The sequence below is a fragment of the Acanthopagrus latus genome, chromosome 23 (assembly GCF_904848185.1).
Source record: "Acanthopagrus latus isolate v.2019 chromosome 23, fAcaLat1.1, whole genome shotgun sequence".
NCBI classification, from domain to species: Eukaryota; Metazoa; Chordata; class Actinopteri; order Spariformes; family Sparidae; genus Acanthopagrus; species Acanthopagrus latus.
In genome coordinates this window covers 11448024-11463296 of record NC_051061.1, presented here as the reverse complement: position 1 = coordinate 11463296, position 15273 = coordinate 11448024, and the positions used below count along the sequence as shown (strand labels likewise).

The 15273-nt window shown below is 38.9% G+C and overlaps 4 protein-coding genes across 8 annotated transcripts in view; 1 reads left to right on the top strand and 3 right to left on the bottom strand.

The window, feature by feature from the left end:
- The window catches only part of LOC119013378 (septin-9-like), an 83549-nt gene that overhangs the window by 35225 nt on the left and 33051 nt on the right, over positions 1-15273 (top strand). The gene's annotated exons all lie outside the window — the stretch shown is intronic.
- On the bottom strand, positions 1967-3895 carry LOC119013380. The gene has a single exon (XM_037087848.1). The coding sequence runs from the start codon at positions 3697-3699 to the stop codon at positions 2680-2682; it is 1020 nt and encodes a 339-aa protein (XP_036943743.1). The 5' UTR covers positions 3700-3895; the 3' UTR covers positions 1967-2679.
- Positions 6985-11563, bottom strand: LOC119013379. Of its 2 annotated transcripts, XM_037087847.1 has the most exons (3): positions 8521-11563; positions 8086-8176; positions 6985-7774 (listed from the first exon to the last, which is right to left on the bottom strand). In XM_037087847.1, the coding sequence occupies exon 1, from the start codon at positions 11189-11191 to the stop codon at positions 10124-10126; it is 1068 nt and encodes a 355-aa protein (XP_036943742.1). In that variant the 5' UTR covers positions 11192-11563; the 3' UTR covers positions 6985-7774; positions 8086-8176; positions 8521-10123. The 2 variants fall into 2 exon arrangements, with proteins under 2 accessions (XP_036943742.1, XP_036943741.1); XM_037087846.1 differs by having other exon boundaries at positions 8086-11563.
- On the bottom strand, positions 12684-15232 carry LOC119013381. The gene is made up of 2 exons (XM_037087849.1): positions 15183-15232; positions 12684-14704 (listed from the first exon to the last, which is right to left on the bottom strand). Exon 2 carries the CDS (start codon positions 14698-14700, stop codon positions 13726-13728), a length of 975 nt encoding a protein of 324 aa, XP_036943744.1. The 5' UTR covers positions 14701-14704; positions 15183-15232; the 3' UTR covers positions 12684-13725.

Genomic DNA, 15273 nt, shown 5'->3' with positions numbered 1-15273 from the left:
TCTGTGTTGTTTACTTTTGTGCAGCTTGTGTCAGCCCTGGATCCGGTGGGACACTGTGAGAGCGTGTTTGTGTGGCTCATGAGATTTTTCCTTGAGGGCTCATGTGACACTGTACTGAGATGTACCTCTTTGCATGTTTCTGTGTCTGTGCTCATGTGCATACATGTATTCACTGTATACATTCATTCTTACACGGATGACAAGGTTAAGAATCTATGCCCACAAAAGAATGACTGATGAACATGCTGATAAGCGATAAGCTGGTTGTTTATGTGGCAGCTGTACAAGGTGCTGTAATGACATGCTGTGTTTCAGTTGATTTGTCGGCTATAATGATGAGCAGCTGTATCCAGTTGTGCGGTATTTCAACAGGATGTGATCTCATGTTTACTGTCACACACATTCATTCATTCTGTAAACTGCCTGTCTCAGTTTCCTGTCCAAGTTTTTGTCCAGTGCCTTGAGCTTGATTTGTTTTGTCTTTGCTGCTATGATGCATATTACAGAGTCGATTTAATATCTGGGAAAAGGCACTTTTATTTTGTAAGTATAAACTTAGCTAATGTTAAATAAGGATGACTGGGTAGAGAAATATGCATCCCTGACTGTGTTTTACACACAAATAGAATTTTTTGTTTTCTTTTTTCAACTATTCCCTTTATTCCCAAAACTTGTCATTGCATATAAGGTGATAACATTTGAAAGCTGTTGCTTTTATCTGTGAAGATGAGGTGTGTGAGTGTGGAAGTGAGCCAAAACACAGTAATTGCAAGACCAGAACCTCAACATAATCCATTTCAATGCCATCCTCCCAAACCCTCTCATCACTGACACTGACCTCTTTCTGATCTAAGTAGGTAATTTAATTACTTCTGTATTACTGATCAAAATAAGCCTGTGTTAATTGCCTCAGACATTGCTTGCAGATATACAATATAATGATATGAATAATATTATGATAATATTGTAAATAAAATTTAGCAGCAGAAGATAAAATATGAAAAGTTCATCAAAACACAATCCCATTGTTGAGCTGTGATGTCATCCATTGAATTGGAAAGTAAGAGGCACAGATAATTTATTAATTTAACATTTAGGGTATTTAGCAGATGCTTTTTTCCAAAGCAACTGACAGTAATTCATACATACATTCATACACATATGGCTGCCAAGGTGCCGACCAGCACATCAGAAACAGTTTGAGGTTCAGTATCTTGCCCAAGGACACTTGCAGACCAGGGGATCAAACCAGCGACCCTCCGATAACAAGATGCTGGCTCTACCCCTGAGCCACAGCCAAATTTAAACATTTTTGATGTGGTTTGGTTCTGTGAACGTCCCAGAAGGCTCATAGTGCATGAACTGAACTGCATGAAAACCTTTCTACAGGAAAAATACCAGTGATTGATTACTTTCACTTCTGTGTTAAGTATATTCATTAACATGAAAACAAATGTGTCACACTCTATATTTTAATTATCAGATTTTGGTGGCTAGAGTAAGATCTTTTTTAACAAACTACCATTCCTCATCAAATTGACCCTGTTGGTGTCAGCTTGTTGACTTCTTTTTTCAAACTGTTCAAACAGCAGTTACTGTTTATCATTAACAACTGGCACTTCACTATATCACTCTCAAGAGGAACCTTTTGATTCTTATTTTCTTAAAGCTGAGTCTGCAACAGTTTTTAATGATGACTCATTATCTTATGATCTGCTGGGTCTTGTGCTGGCCTGCTGAGTGCTATCCTAGTTTCACCACATTAGAACAGTATTCATCTATTTCTCACAAACATAAAGGCCTTTTTGATAGGCCTGCCTGGGACTTGGCGAGAAGCAAGGACTCATGCATGTCACAAGGGATGGAACTGGTCTTGCTGATAAAACCTTAATCTGTATGTGGGTGTGGGGGTTTAACATGAGGAAGAGATGACGTTCAAAAAATTGTCTGACTGGTGCTCATCCAGTTTCCTTGAACTTAAGATAAAGTAAAATTGACATGGGTTTATGGTCGACACATTATAGTTTAATATACACAATTACCAACACCACAGAAGAAAACAGACATAATTCACGTACATACATTATCAATAAAGGCTCAGAACTGTCCTTATGAGACCACAGAGTCTTTCACTTTGTCTATACATCCATCAGCACACAACCCTTTTAAACTTCCCTTTTGTTTGTTTTTGAAATATTTACAGGTGGACAAAATTATCATTCATTCTAAATTATTAGCAACAGATGTCTCAAACAGTGCCAGGTTGGTCAAAGTCTGCAGTTTTTTAGTCTCAGCAAAAATGATGCCACCTTTATTGATGGATCACCACCTCCTCTCTTGGTGAGGAAGATGTGCTTATGACTGAGTGTTTACACTGGAGCTGTAGTCGGAAAAAAGTTGAATGACTGACTGGGTAGGAACGAAACCCTGATGACTCTCAGCCCTTCAAAGCACACAGTTTCAGAAGGGTGATTTAAAGTATTTGGCCTTTAATCACAAGCATGTTATCATGGTCGCTTTGTCCCTCTCCTCAAAACCATCCCCTCCACACCAAAACAGCAAGTGAGAATTGAACCTGAAAACTATTGTCATAAAAATTAAAAACACTTTTTTAATACCAGTGCCTCCAGTGCTCCTGCTTCATGAGATTTCTCTCAGACAGAAGCTGAAATAATTTGGTTAACGTCTAATTGCCCAAAAAACAATGAATACAAAAATTAATATTAAAATACAGCAGATCCTAAATGCATAGCAACAAGTCTGTCTGCTGATGCACAGACAGTTGTTGACTTCCCAGCTCTTGTCATTTTCTGGTCTGTTGTTGTGTTCCGCTCTTTTGTTGTTGTGTGGTCTGTTGTTTGCTTCTGGTTTGTTGTTTTTTGGTCTGTTGTTGCATTGGTTCAATAAGTGCTTTTCCTCGATCACAATAAACAAGAACAGTCCAAGGCAAGCAAGGTTGCCCCATGTGTGTCTGATGTAGCCATCATCAGCGTTACTTGCATAGCGGTTTCTAAGATGCACCAGTGGCCGCTGGCCATCCCTCACAGAAAACTCTCTGATCTGTCTTAAGAGGTTAATTGTGATCTGGTAGGTATGGTCTTGATCATAAGGTGTCCCCTGATGTTCAGAAACATCATAATGCTGTGTGATGTACACCTGGTCCATCCTCTGCCCATGTGCTCTAAATATGATCCTGTCCCTGTTTCCTCCCTCGTACTCCATTGGGGGATGGACAACATAATTTGGAAGTTGAACCAACATGTCTTCATTGAGATTGCCAACAGTGTAGTACCGGTATCCCCGAGGAAGTGGGTCCAACAGCCTCTCGTAGTTGCCGTAATGATGTGAGCCATAATCACTATTTGGATTAAAAGTCAGCTGTATTACATTGTTATTGTCAATTTCAACTGTGTTGGCAAACCAGTGGAGCAGGATAAGACTGTGCTTGGGCACAGATTGGCCAAAGTCGATTTTCTTCAACTGTTTGATTGTCTTGAGTTGTTTTACAGCTGACACATAGGTCAGGACAAGGAGGAAAGACACACACCAGCTCAAGATTCTTTCTGACATCTTCATCATCCTGTAAAGATATTTAAATCTTTCATGTATCATACATGTATTTGTAACAAAAGATGCATCTAATACCACTGATAGGTTGACACATTTACTTGTCTCTCTTAACAATACCCAGGCAGTCATAGAAACACTGAAACCAGCTTTGCTCTTGTAATTATTCCTAGTCAGGTCAATACTTGAAAGGGATCCTAATGCCCTAAAATTAAAAATCAAATCAATATTTTTTTATACAGCCTAAAACATTAAAGAGGTGACAACACTCAAAGAAGTTCCTCAGCAATCGTGTGAAAGACTGTCATGGTAATTCAGAAATAAGAGAGCTCACCTGCTTTCGTCTGCTGCCGTCAAGCATATGATCTTTGTGTTTGGGTTAGGGCGGGGAGTTAGTGTTTACTTGGAAATGAAACTGAACCTAGCAACGGTAGTGGTTACAGGAAGTTCAATACCAAATCTCTATGAATTACTTCCTTCTGTATAGCAGAAAACAAAAGCAGTATTCTCTTTCATTGTTTTAGTGCAGTTTACCAGTCATATGTCAATAGAAATGCTAAATGCTGATTCAATTTTGTTGCAATTTCAGTAGAATGACTCAGTCAAGAGAGAAAGTAAAAAACTAGTCAGTGCAGGTACAAGTTTGAAAGAAATGTGTTGTAGTGCCTGCCTTATTATTGCCCCCACATTCCACTAGGCCTGTTTCTGTTCTAGACAATGCTTGTGTTTTCACATTTCAGCAGACTCTCAGAAGCGCTCTCCTCTCTGCTCAACAGAGAACATGCACCGAGTATATTTCTGACGAAAGTGGAACATAGCCGTGTCAAGCTGCACAGAGCACATTGAACCAGACAGGAAGTCAGACAGCAGAACGGCATAGTGCACCCAGTCAGTTTTCAAAATAAAACACCCTGGGCAGACTTAAGCTCAATAGCACAACAAAGTCAGAAATATTAATTAAAAAAAAACTTTTAACAGTCAAATAATTAAATGATTTAACTGCATAGACTACTCAACCACACCATCTGAGCAACTCAACAGTATCAAGTGGAGGACAGACCAAAACAGCGTCATACATGCTAGGCAGAGAGAGACATGCTAAGTAGAGACATGCTTAGTAGAATCAAGGGGTTAGCCTGTATACACTTAACACTCATCCATATTTTATAGGCTGCATTATTATGCATTTTTCACTACTTAACAAAATTCTTATTTTCATTGTAGTGTTGTTGTAATTTACATTGAAGGCTATTTTTTCTAAATTTACTGTCATCTATAAAGTTTATATTTAAGCAATATCACATGAGAGGCAGTGCAGTTGTACTGTGTAACAGCACTGGTGTGATTCGGTCGTAGGCATGAGGCCACAGATAATCACACCAGTGCTGTTATACAGTAGTACAACCGCATGACCACGAGTGTGATATTGCTTTTATATAACAGTTCTACAAACACATTTTATTAGTTAACAGTAGTAAACCACAAGAGATTATGATTTGTTCATATAGTCAATCATTTATTTGGCTTCGCCACCACAAATAGTTCCATAACTGGAAGAGAGACTAGGCTGTTGCCAGGTAAGACATAAACATTTCCTACAGACCGCTATTGTGTCTGCATATTGCCACTACTTGTATCATTTACATTTATTTGAATGTTTCCATTTATTGTGCAACAACTAAAATAAGAGTCCAGTGACAGTTGCTTTGGTGGCATGATGCGTGTTTCTGATGAATTAACAGCTCGATCAGACAGCATGTTGCTCCATCATTTCCGGCTCGCCATAGATGGTCTCCAGTAACTTTTTAGCGAGCTTTCAGACCTGCGAAACAAGTTTTTGTTTAGGTATGTATTTTATGTTCAGACTGTGACACAGTATCTATGAATCAAAAGCATCTCACCTATGCCCACTCACTGCCATGATCTCCCTCGCCTCGAGTCCCGCATCAGACAGTTTCTGTATGGCAGTGTTGGCTTCATTTTTGCTCTTCTCTAATTTGTCAATGGCACTGATATATCCTGGTCTCTCTCTCCTTTCCTTCGTCCTCCTCTGAGTCTGACCATTCTTGATTTAAATCAAATGTAATTTGTGGAATATGTCCGTCTTTGCGGCACAGAATTTGCCACAATCCAAGACAAGTTGGCAACTGATGTAACGTTAATTAACGGTAATTAGAACACCTGCACTGCAGAGTGGTATGTCTGTAAAAAGTCCCAGTGTGGTTGTACTCTATGTCAGCACTCATGGAATGCTTCTTGTCCAATCAAATTATTTGGTCAGAACTAACTGTTGTATAATCTACTATGAAATGCCCTCGCCCAGTACATAACAGTGTCACAACTCTTCACTACCAAATCTGGGGAATCATTGAAAGTGTAGTGAAATATAGACCAGTATATTGTTGTCAGATTTAACTGTTTTGTTCACTTTAATGTAGCTATTGGTATAAAAAATAATGGAGAATTTGGCATTTTTCCTTTATTGGACAATACACATTTGAGTTTGCCAGAAGTTGTGGGTTGAGAAACAAGGATTGAGCTGCAACAAACGTAGTTTAATAGCAGATAGTTTAATAAAAACAATTTTCAACACTAGAGATGAAAGATGTACTTGAAGTGCACTCATACATTATCAGTGAAAGATGTCCTTTAGATCCTAGACCATAGAGCCTTTCACTTATTTGTTTCATTTATTCATAAGATCAATTTACAGTCTCCTCATTTTTATTAGATACATGATGAATTTGTAGTCAGTCATTATTATATTAGATTAGACATTGTGTCATTAAGAAAGCCTGACGCTTTATTCCCACACCAGAGCACTGTGTTATCATACAATAAATGCCAGTCTCTGTACATTTGTAATAATGACACATTTGTCTTGTTATTAACACACTGGAATCTTGTGAATAGAGCGTCAAAGCTCAAATTTCCACATGTGATTTTTGATGAACAATACCGTTCTTCTTGGTATAATGAATTGTAAAACTCTCATGCTGTTTTTGATCTTTTTTGATTTTTTTACAAGGAGATTAAATCCACATTTGCTATCATGAGTTTTGACTCTGGTGCTGTAGTATGAATTCAATTGAATGGCTGAGTGTGTCTCAACCCCTCAAAGCACACAGTTTATTTCAACTTTGATCATAAGCATGGTGTCCTTGCCCCCCACCTTAATCCCCTCCTGTCCACACGGAAACAATGACAAAGAGTTAAACTGAAAATTATTGAACCACCACAACCTTAAGGCTGCGGCAGCAATGATTCTTCAATGGTGGGCAAAAATAATGCTGACAAACCATTTAGTACAAAAAATAAAATGAATAAACAAAAGATGATTGCCAAAGCACAATGACCATAATTTGTTTGTATGTTATTGTTTTCCAGACTGTTGTAGATTTCCCGTCTGTTGTTCTGTGGTCTGTAGTTGTTCTCCACTCTGTTAATGTTTGCCGGGCTGTTATTTCCTGGTCCGTAGTTGTTCTCCACTCTGTGGTTGTTTTTTGGTCTGTTGTTGCGTTTATTCAGTAAGTGCTTTTCATCTATCACAATAAACAAGAACAGTCCAAGACAAGCAAGGTTTCCCCATGTGTGCCTGATGTAAACATCATCAGCGTTACTTCCAAAGCGGTTTCTAAGATGCACCAGTGGCCGTTGGCCATCTCTCACAGAAAACTCTCTTATCTGTCTTAAAAGATTAACAGTGATCTGGTAGGTATGATCTGGATCATAAAGTGTCCCCTGATACTCAGAAGTGTCATAATGCTGTGTGATGTACACTTGGTCTATCCTCTGCCCCCGGACTCTAATTATGATCCTGTCCATGTTTTCTCTCTCATACGCCATTGGGGGATTGACAACATAATCTGGAAGTTGCACGGATGTGTCTTGATTGAGATTGCCAACAGTGTAGTACAAGTATCCTCGTGGCAGAGGGTCCAGCAGTCCTTCGTAGTTGCCATAATGATGTGAGCCATAATCACTATTTGGGTCAAAGGTCAGTCTGATGAAATTGTTATTGTCAATGTTAACTGCATTGGCAAACCAGTGGAGCAGCATAAGACTGTGCTTGGGCACTGATGTGCCAAAGTTGATTTTCTTTAAATCCTTGATTGACCTGAGCTTTTTGTGTGCAGCTGACACAGAGGTCAGGACAAGGAGCAGAGCAACACAGCATCTTGTGACTCTTCCTGACATCTTCATCATCCTGTATAGATATTTGAAAAGTTAATTCTCACATTATTCATCCATACTGTAGCCTCCAAATCTCTACCATGTTCTTAACACATTTGGTCCAACCATTACAGGGCTCCGTGAACGGAGAGTTAGCATTGACAGCTAACAGCATGGGGTAAGAACTAAACACTGTGTTTTAAGTGTCTTAACATGCTCCAAATCTCACTCCAAAAGTTATGCAACATCAGCAGACACCTTACAACACACAGCACTGTAGCGTGTATGGCTCAAAATGAATAAAAAAGTAGTTAAAACAGTGTGTTTGTGCAAGTAGCTACATACCGGTTTGTTGACATCCGTGTCTTCCGGTAGCTAGACCAAACTAGTCAATCCGTCGACCGTGCGCTTACTCCCTCACTGGCAGAGACGGAAACTTGAATTTTGCAGACAGAAACAGACAGTGCAGTCAGATTTATTTATTTTATTTTATTTTATTTAGATAAGAATTAGGAAGGGAACCTAATGTGCTTCAAGTCATTCTAGTCGAGACATTTTTTTTATTTTTTTTTTTTAACATATAGCCCAATATCTCATATCGCAAAGTAACCTCAAATGCGTATCCTAATGCCCTTGATTCAGATAAAATCAATATTTCCACAGATAGCACTAAAGGGATAGTAAAACAAAGAGGAGAAAACCCTCAAGAAGAAGACTTGAAATGCTGTAATGTAACGGTAAATCTAAAACTGCGAATCAGAAAACAAAATGGGAGCTCACCTGCATTCGTCTTCTGCCGTCCGTATCTGATCTACGTGAATTGATCTCTGTGCTTATATGAGAGCAGGCAGTTAGAAATTAGCTGCAATAAAACACTTGAACCAAAGGTGTGGTGGTTTTAAATCATCTTTCTTTTCCTTTTAAAGAGTTATACTATAAATTCCGGTGCAAGAAATTTGAAATAATCTTACTTGTCTGTAAGAGTATTAATATATCACAAAATGCAGGTTCAACAATTTTCAAATTGTAAGCAGTAAAAAATAGTGGACCGATACTTATTTGATCTGGAAGCATATACCATCAGATATCAGAGGTATCCTTAACTCTGTGTGGCTGACCTGTAATTGTCTGTAGAATGAGCATATCTAAAGTTGTCTTTATGATTTAATACATCAAACTTGCGCTCATCAGGTTTTCTTAAACTTAAAAAAAACAATGACATAGGTCTGAATGATAGATGATGCTTTAATAAAGACAGTTTTCAACATTACAGAAAAAAATACACATCCAGAATTGTATTGCACTCTACATTAGCAGAGAAGGCTGGCGTTATCAGACATAGTCTTTCACTTGTTGGTTTAGTTTATCTTACTTCCTCTTCATCTCTATCAGACAGAAGATGAATTAGCATTGAGTCACTAATAGAACATTAGACCATGTCACATGTTTTTATTACATTTTATAATAGGCTTTACTACCACACTGGAGCAGTGTGCTATCATACAATAAATGCCATCTTTCCCAGTGCCAGTACATTTGAAATGAAGACAGATTTGTGTTGTTAACAAACGGCAGTCTTGCAAATCCAGCTACAAAGCTCAAAATGTCCAAACAAACTGATAAACCCACCCTCATTGTATAGTAAAATGTAAATGATCATGTTGTTTTTGATCTCATATGATGTTTTGCAATTTTTTACAGGCAGGCAAAATTCACTGCGGTTATTAAACTGTGCCATGTCGGTCAAAGTCTGCGGGTCCAAGCAAACATTATGCCGCCTTTATTCCCTGATCACCACCCCGCTCCTATTTAGGATGATATGCTGATCACTGAATTTATTATGATGGTCCTGTAGTCTGAATAAAATGGAAAGATTGTCTGGGGAAGACCTAAACCTTGAAGACTATCATGGCACACAGTTTGAAAGTGGTCATTTAGTATTTGCCCTTTTAATCACAAGCATGTTAGCATTGCCCTACACCCTCAAACCTATCCCGTCCACAGCAGCTCAGGAAAAGAACTCTATTCTACCTGTAAACACCATGAAGTCCCTGTCCCTGTGGTTGGTGTGTCAAAATAAGAGACGGACACCAAAACATAGGAGAAACTCTTAGCTTACTTTTGATCATCTGCTCTGTCGGTCATACTGGCTGAGGAGAAAGTGCTGTTCTTATACTGGTGCTGATTTGATTGTCATTATTTCGCCATTGATTGACATTTTTCACTGTTCCAGGTGCTCACTGTTAAAGTGGATAGTGAACAGAGAACCATTCATTTGTTTTCAGTGGAGTGGACACCTCCATGAGATCTTGTGTTGTGACTTGATGACATTTCATAAGATTTTAAGGCTGTGGCAGCAATATTTTTGCTGTGGTTTTCAAAATTATCGCCAAAACAATGCCCAAAAAACTATTAATAATGCTAAAATGAATATTAACAAACAGCAAATCCAGAATGCACAATAACCACAGTGACTACATCTGTTGAGGCTCTCCGGTCTGTTGCTGCTTTCCAGTATGTTTATGTCTACAGGCCTGTCGATGTCTACAGGCCTGTCGATGTTTACCGGCCTGTCGATGTTTACCGGTCTGTCGATGTTTACTGGCCTGTCTTTGTTTACAGGCCTGTTGATGCTTAGCAACCTGTTCATGATTACCTGCCGGTCGATGATTACCCGTCTGTTGTTTGCTTCTGGTCCGTTGTTTGCTTCTGGTCCGTTGTTTGCTTCTGGTCCATTGTTTGCTTCTGGTCTGTTGTTGCGTTGGATCAATAAGTGCTTTTCCTCAATCACAATAAACAAGAACAGTCCAAGGCAAGCAAGGCTGCCCCATGTGCGTCTGATGTAGCCATCATCAGCGTTACTTCCAAAGCGGTTTCTAAGGTACAGTAGTGGCTGTTGGCCATCCCTCACAGAAAACTCTCTGATCTGTCGTAACAGGTAATTAGTTACCTGGTAGGTATGAACTGGATCATAAGGCGTCCCCTGATGTTCAGAAGTGTCATAATGCTGTGTGATGTACACCTGGTCTATCCTCTGCTCCTGGACTCTGATTATGATCCTGTCCCTGTTGCCCCCCAAATACTCCCTTCTGGGATGGACAACATAATCTGGAAGTTGCATGGACATGGACAGGTCTTGATTGAGATTGCCAACAGTGTAGTACCGGTATCCCTGAGGAAGTGGGTCCAACAGTCCCTCGTAGTTGCCGTAATGATGTGAGCCATAATCGCTGTTTGGGTTAAAGTTCAGCTGTATGATATTGTTATTGTCGATGTTAACTGCGTTGGCAAACCAGTGGAGCAGCATAAGACTGTGCTTGGGCACAGATTGGCCAAAGTTGATTTTCTTTAAATCCCTGATTGACCTGAGCTTTTTGTGTGCAGCTGACACAGATGTCAGGAGAAGAAGCAGAGCTACACAGCATCTTGTGACACTTCCTGACATCTTCATGATCCTGTATAGATATTTAAAAAGTTAATTCTCACATTAGTCATCCGTACTGTACCCTCCAAATCTCTACCATGTTTGTTATTACATGAGCCACTTAGGCTTATTTTCACGATGTGATGAATCTGTCTCATATTGTTGGTTCTTATGTTGATGAATAGGTATCCTAACATCTAACGCATAGGTTGACACATTTACTTGTCTGTCTAAACACAATACTCAGGCAGCCATAGGAACACTGAAACATGATTTGCTTCGTGTTATTATCCCTCCTGCTCATATTGACCAGTAAGAGTCGGATAAGAATTAGGAAGGGACCCTAATGCGCTTCAAGTCATTCCAGTCGAGACCGTTTTATATATTTGTGTGTGTGTGTGTGTGTACATACTGTATAAAAAATATATATATATATATATATATATATATATATATATATATATATATATATATATATATATATATATATATATATATATATATATATATATATATATATATCCCAATATCTCATATCACAAAAATTAACCTCAAATACATATCCTGATGCCCTTGATTCAGATAAAATCAATATTTCCACAGACAGCACTAGAGGGATAGTAAAACAAAGAGGAGAAAACCCTCAAAAAGAACACTTAAAATGCTTCACCAATCATCTGTAATGTCTAGTTAAATATAAAACTACAAATCAGAAAATAAGGGAGCTCACCTGCATTCGTCTGCTGCCGTCACATATCTGATCTGTGCGAATTGATCTCTGTGTTCATGTGAGAGCAGGTAGTTAATGTTTACATGTAAACGAAACTGTAATGAGCATCACGAGGAATTACAGGGGATTTGATAGTGATTGTGTCCTTTGGACTGCAGGGTGTGGAACAAGGACATTTGCTGTTGTGGCTGGCTTATTATGAGACAATATTTATTTATCACAGAACTATTCGAAACCACAGGGCATAAATGTTTTGTAGGCAGATTTTCTCCCTACTTGTATTGTTCTGCTGTAAAATGTCCAGGCCTTTTACATGTGTCACAACTCATCCTCACTAAATGTAAGATCATTGCCTGAAAGTGGTGTGAAATATACTTATTTTTTTGTTCATTCTTGCCTAAAAAGATTGGACAGTGTGCAGTATAATGTGGGATGAAGATCAGCTGCAACAAAACACTTGAACCAAAGTTGTGGTGTGGTTTTAGATTACCTTTTTATCCCTTTTAAAGAGTTAATTAAAAGAAAAATTTAAAATAATCTCATTTGTCTTTTTAGGACAAAGAAGAGTATTACTATATCACAAACGCATGTTCAACAATTTTCAAATTGTAAGCAGTAAAAAACAGTGGACCGATACTCATTTGATCTGGAAGCATATACCACCAGATATCAGTAGTATCCTTAACTCTGTGTGGCTGACCTGTAATTGTCTGTAGAATGAGCATATTGAAAGTTGTCTTTATGATTTAATACATCAAACTTAAAAAAATCAATGACATAGGTCTGACTGATAGATGATACTTTAATAAAGACACTTTTCAACAATACACATTCAATACACATTAAAAAAATACACAGCCAGAATTGAATTGCACTCTACATTAACAGGGAAGGCTGGCCTTATCAGACATAGTCTTTCACTTATTTGTTGTTGGTTTAGTTTATCTTACTTCCTCTTCATCTCTATCAGACAGAAGATGAATTAGCATTGAGTCACTAATATAACATTAGACCATGTCACATGTTTCTATTATATGTTACAGCCTTTACTACCACACTAGAGCAGTGTGCTATCATACAATAAATGCCATTTTTCCCAGTGCCAGTACATTTGTAATGAAGACAGATTTGTGTTGTTAACAAACGGCAATCTTGTAAATCGAGCTGCAAAGCTCAAAATGTCCAGATGTGATTTTTGGTATAAAACAAACTGATAAACCTGCCTTCATTGTATAGTAAAATGTAAATTATCATGCTGTTTTTGATCTCATGTGATGTCATGCTAATTTTTACATGCAGGCAAAATTCAGTACGGATATTAAACTGTGCCATGTCGGTCAAAGTCTGTGGGTCCAAGCAAACATTAGTTTGAAATGGGTGATTTAGTATTTGCCCTTTTTAATCACAAGCATGTTAGCATTGCCCTACACCCTCAAACCTGTCCTGTCCACAGCAGCTCAGGAAAAGAGCTCTGTTCTACCTGTAAACACCATGAAGTCCCTGTCCCTGTGGTTGGTGTGTCAAAATAAGAGACGGACACCAAAATGTAGGAGAAACTCTTATCTTACTTTTGATCATCTGCTCTGTTGGTCATCCTGGCTGAGGAGAAAGTGCTGTTCTTATACTGGTGCTGATTTGATTGTCATTATTTCGCCAGTGATTGGAGTCTTTCACTGTTCCAGGTGCTCACTGTTAAAGTGAAAAGTGAACAGACAACCGTTCATTTAGGTTTCAGTGTGGACAGCTCCATGAGATTATGTGTTGTGACTTGAAGACATTTCATAGGATTTTTAGGGCTGTGGCAGAAATATTTTTGCAGCTTTTTTCTAAATTATTGCAAAAACAATGCCCAAAAAACTATTAATAATGCTAAAATGAATATTAAAAAACAGCAAAGCCCCAATGCACAATAACCACAATGATTACATCTGTTGCGTCTCTCTGTCGGTGTGTTGCTGCTTTCCAGGATGTTTATGTTTACCGGCCTGTCGATGTTTACCGGCCTGTCGATGTTTACCGGCCTGTCGATGTTTAGCGACCTGTTCATGATTACTTGCCTGTCGATGATTACCGGTCTGTTGTTCGCCTCTGGTCTGTTGTTTGCTTCTGGTCTGTTGTTGCGTTGGTTCAGTAAGTGCTTTTCCTCAATCACAATAAACAAGAACAGTCCAAGGCAAGCAAGGCTGCCCCATGTGTGTCTGATGTAGCCATCATCAGCGTTACTTCCAAAGCGGTTTCTAAGGTACAGCAGTGGCTGTTGGCCATCCCTTACAGAAAACTCTCTGATCTGTCGTAACAGGTAATTAGTTACCTGGTAGGTATGAACTGGATCATAAGGCGTCCCCTGATGTTCAGAAGTGTCATAATGCTGTGTGATGTACACCTGGTCTATCCTCTGCTCCTGGACTCTGATTATGATCCTGTCCCTATTTCCCCCCAAATACTCCCTTCTGGGATGGACAACATAATCTGGAAACTGAGCGGACCTGCCTTGATTGAGATTGCCAACAGTGTAGTACCGGAATCCTTGAGGCAGGGGGTCCAACAGTCCTTCATAGTTGCCGTAATGATGTGAGCCATAATCGCTGTTAGGGTCAAAGGTCAGCTGTATGATATTGTTATTGTCGATGTCAACTTCATTAGCAAACCAGTGGAGCAGCACAAGACTGTGCTTGGGCACAGATTGGCCAAAGTCGATTTTCTTTAAATCCTTGATTGAATTTAGTCTTTTGTGTGCAGCTGACACAGAGGTCAGAAAAAGGAGCAGAGCTACACAGCAACTGGTGACTCTTCCTGACATCTTCATGATCCTGTGTAGATATTTGGAAAAAGGTTCATGCTGACATTATTTACATTTGGAATCCATTAGGGGTGTCATGATACGTTTAGACATTTTTATTAATTTTTAGACCAACACATCCTGACTTGTAGAGCACAACTACCTTTTTTTTTTTTTTTTTCTCAACATGACGACTTTTTACTGTTTTAGGTTTTAGGTTAGAATTTGGAAGGGATCACAATGCACTTCAAGTCAAACCAGTCAAAATTGGCCTCAAGGGGCTTCACTGTCCGTACATACAACATTCTTAGACCTCTGATTCGGATTAACACCAATCATTTGTGTATCCTCCCAGTTATAACCTTTTTGTACAGAGTTCACACAAGGAACATTAAAGGGATGGTAGCACAAGTGCAGAGAACCCTCACTAAGAAGACCTGAGATACTCCAACAGTCAGTTGTAATGATTTCATTGTAAATCAAAAACCTGTGATCATAAGAGTACTCACCTGCATTCGTCTTCTGCCGTCAAGAATCTGATCTGTTTGATCTGACTGCTGCTTTTATGTGTGAGCGGCACTTAATGTTTCCCCATAAACG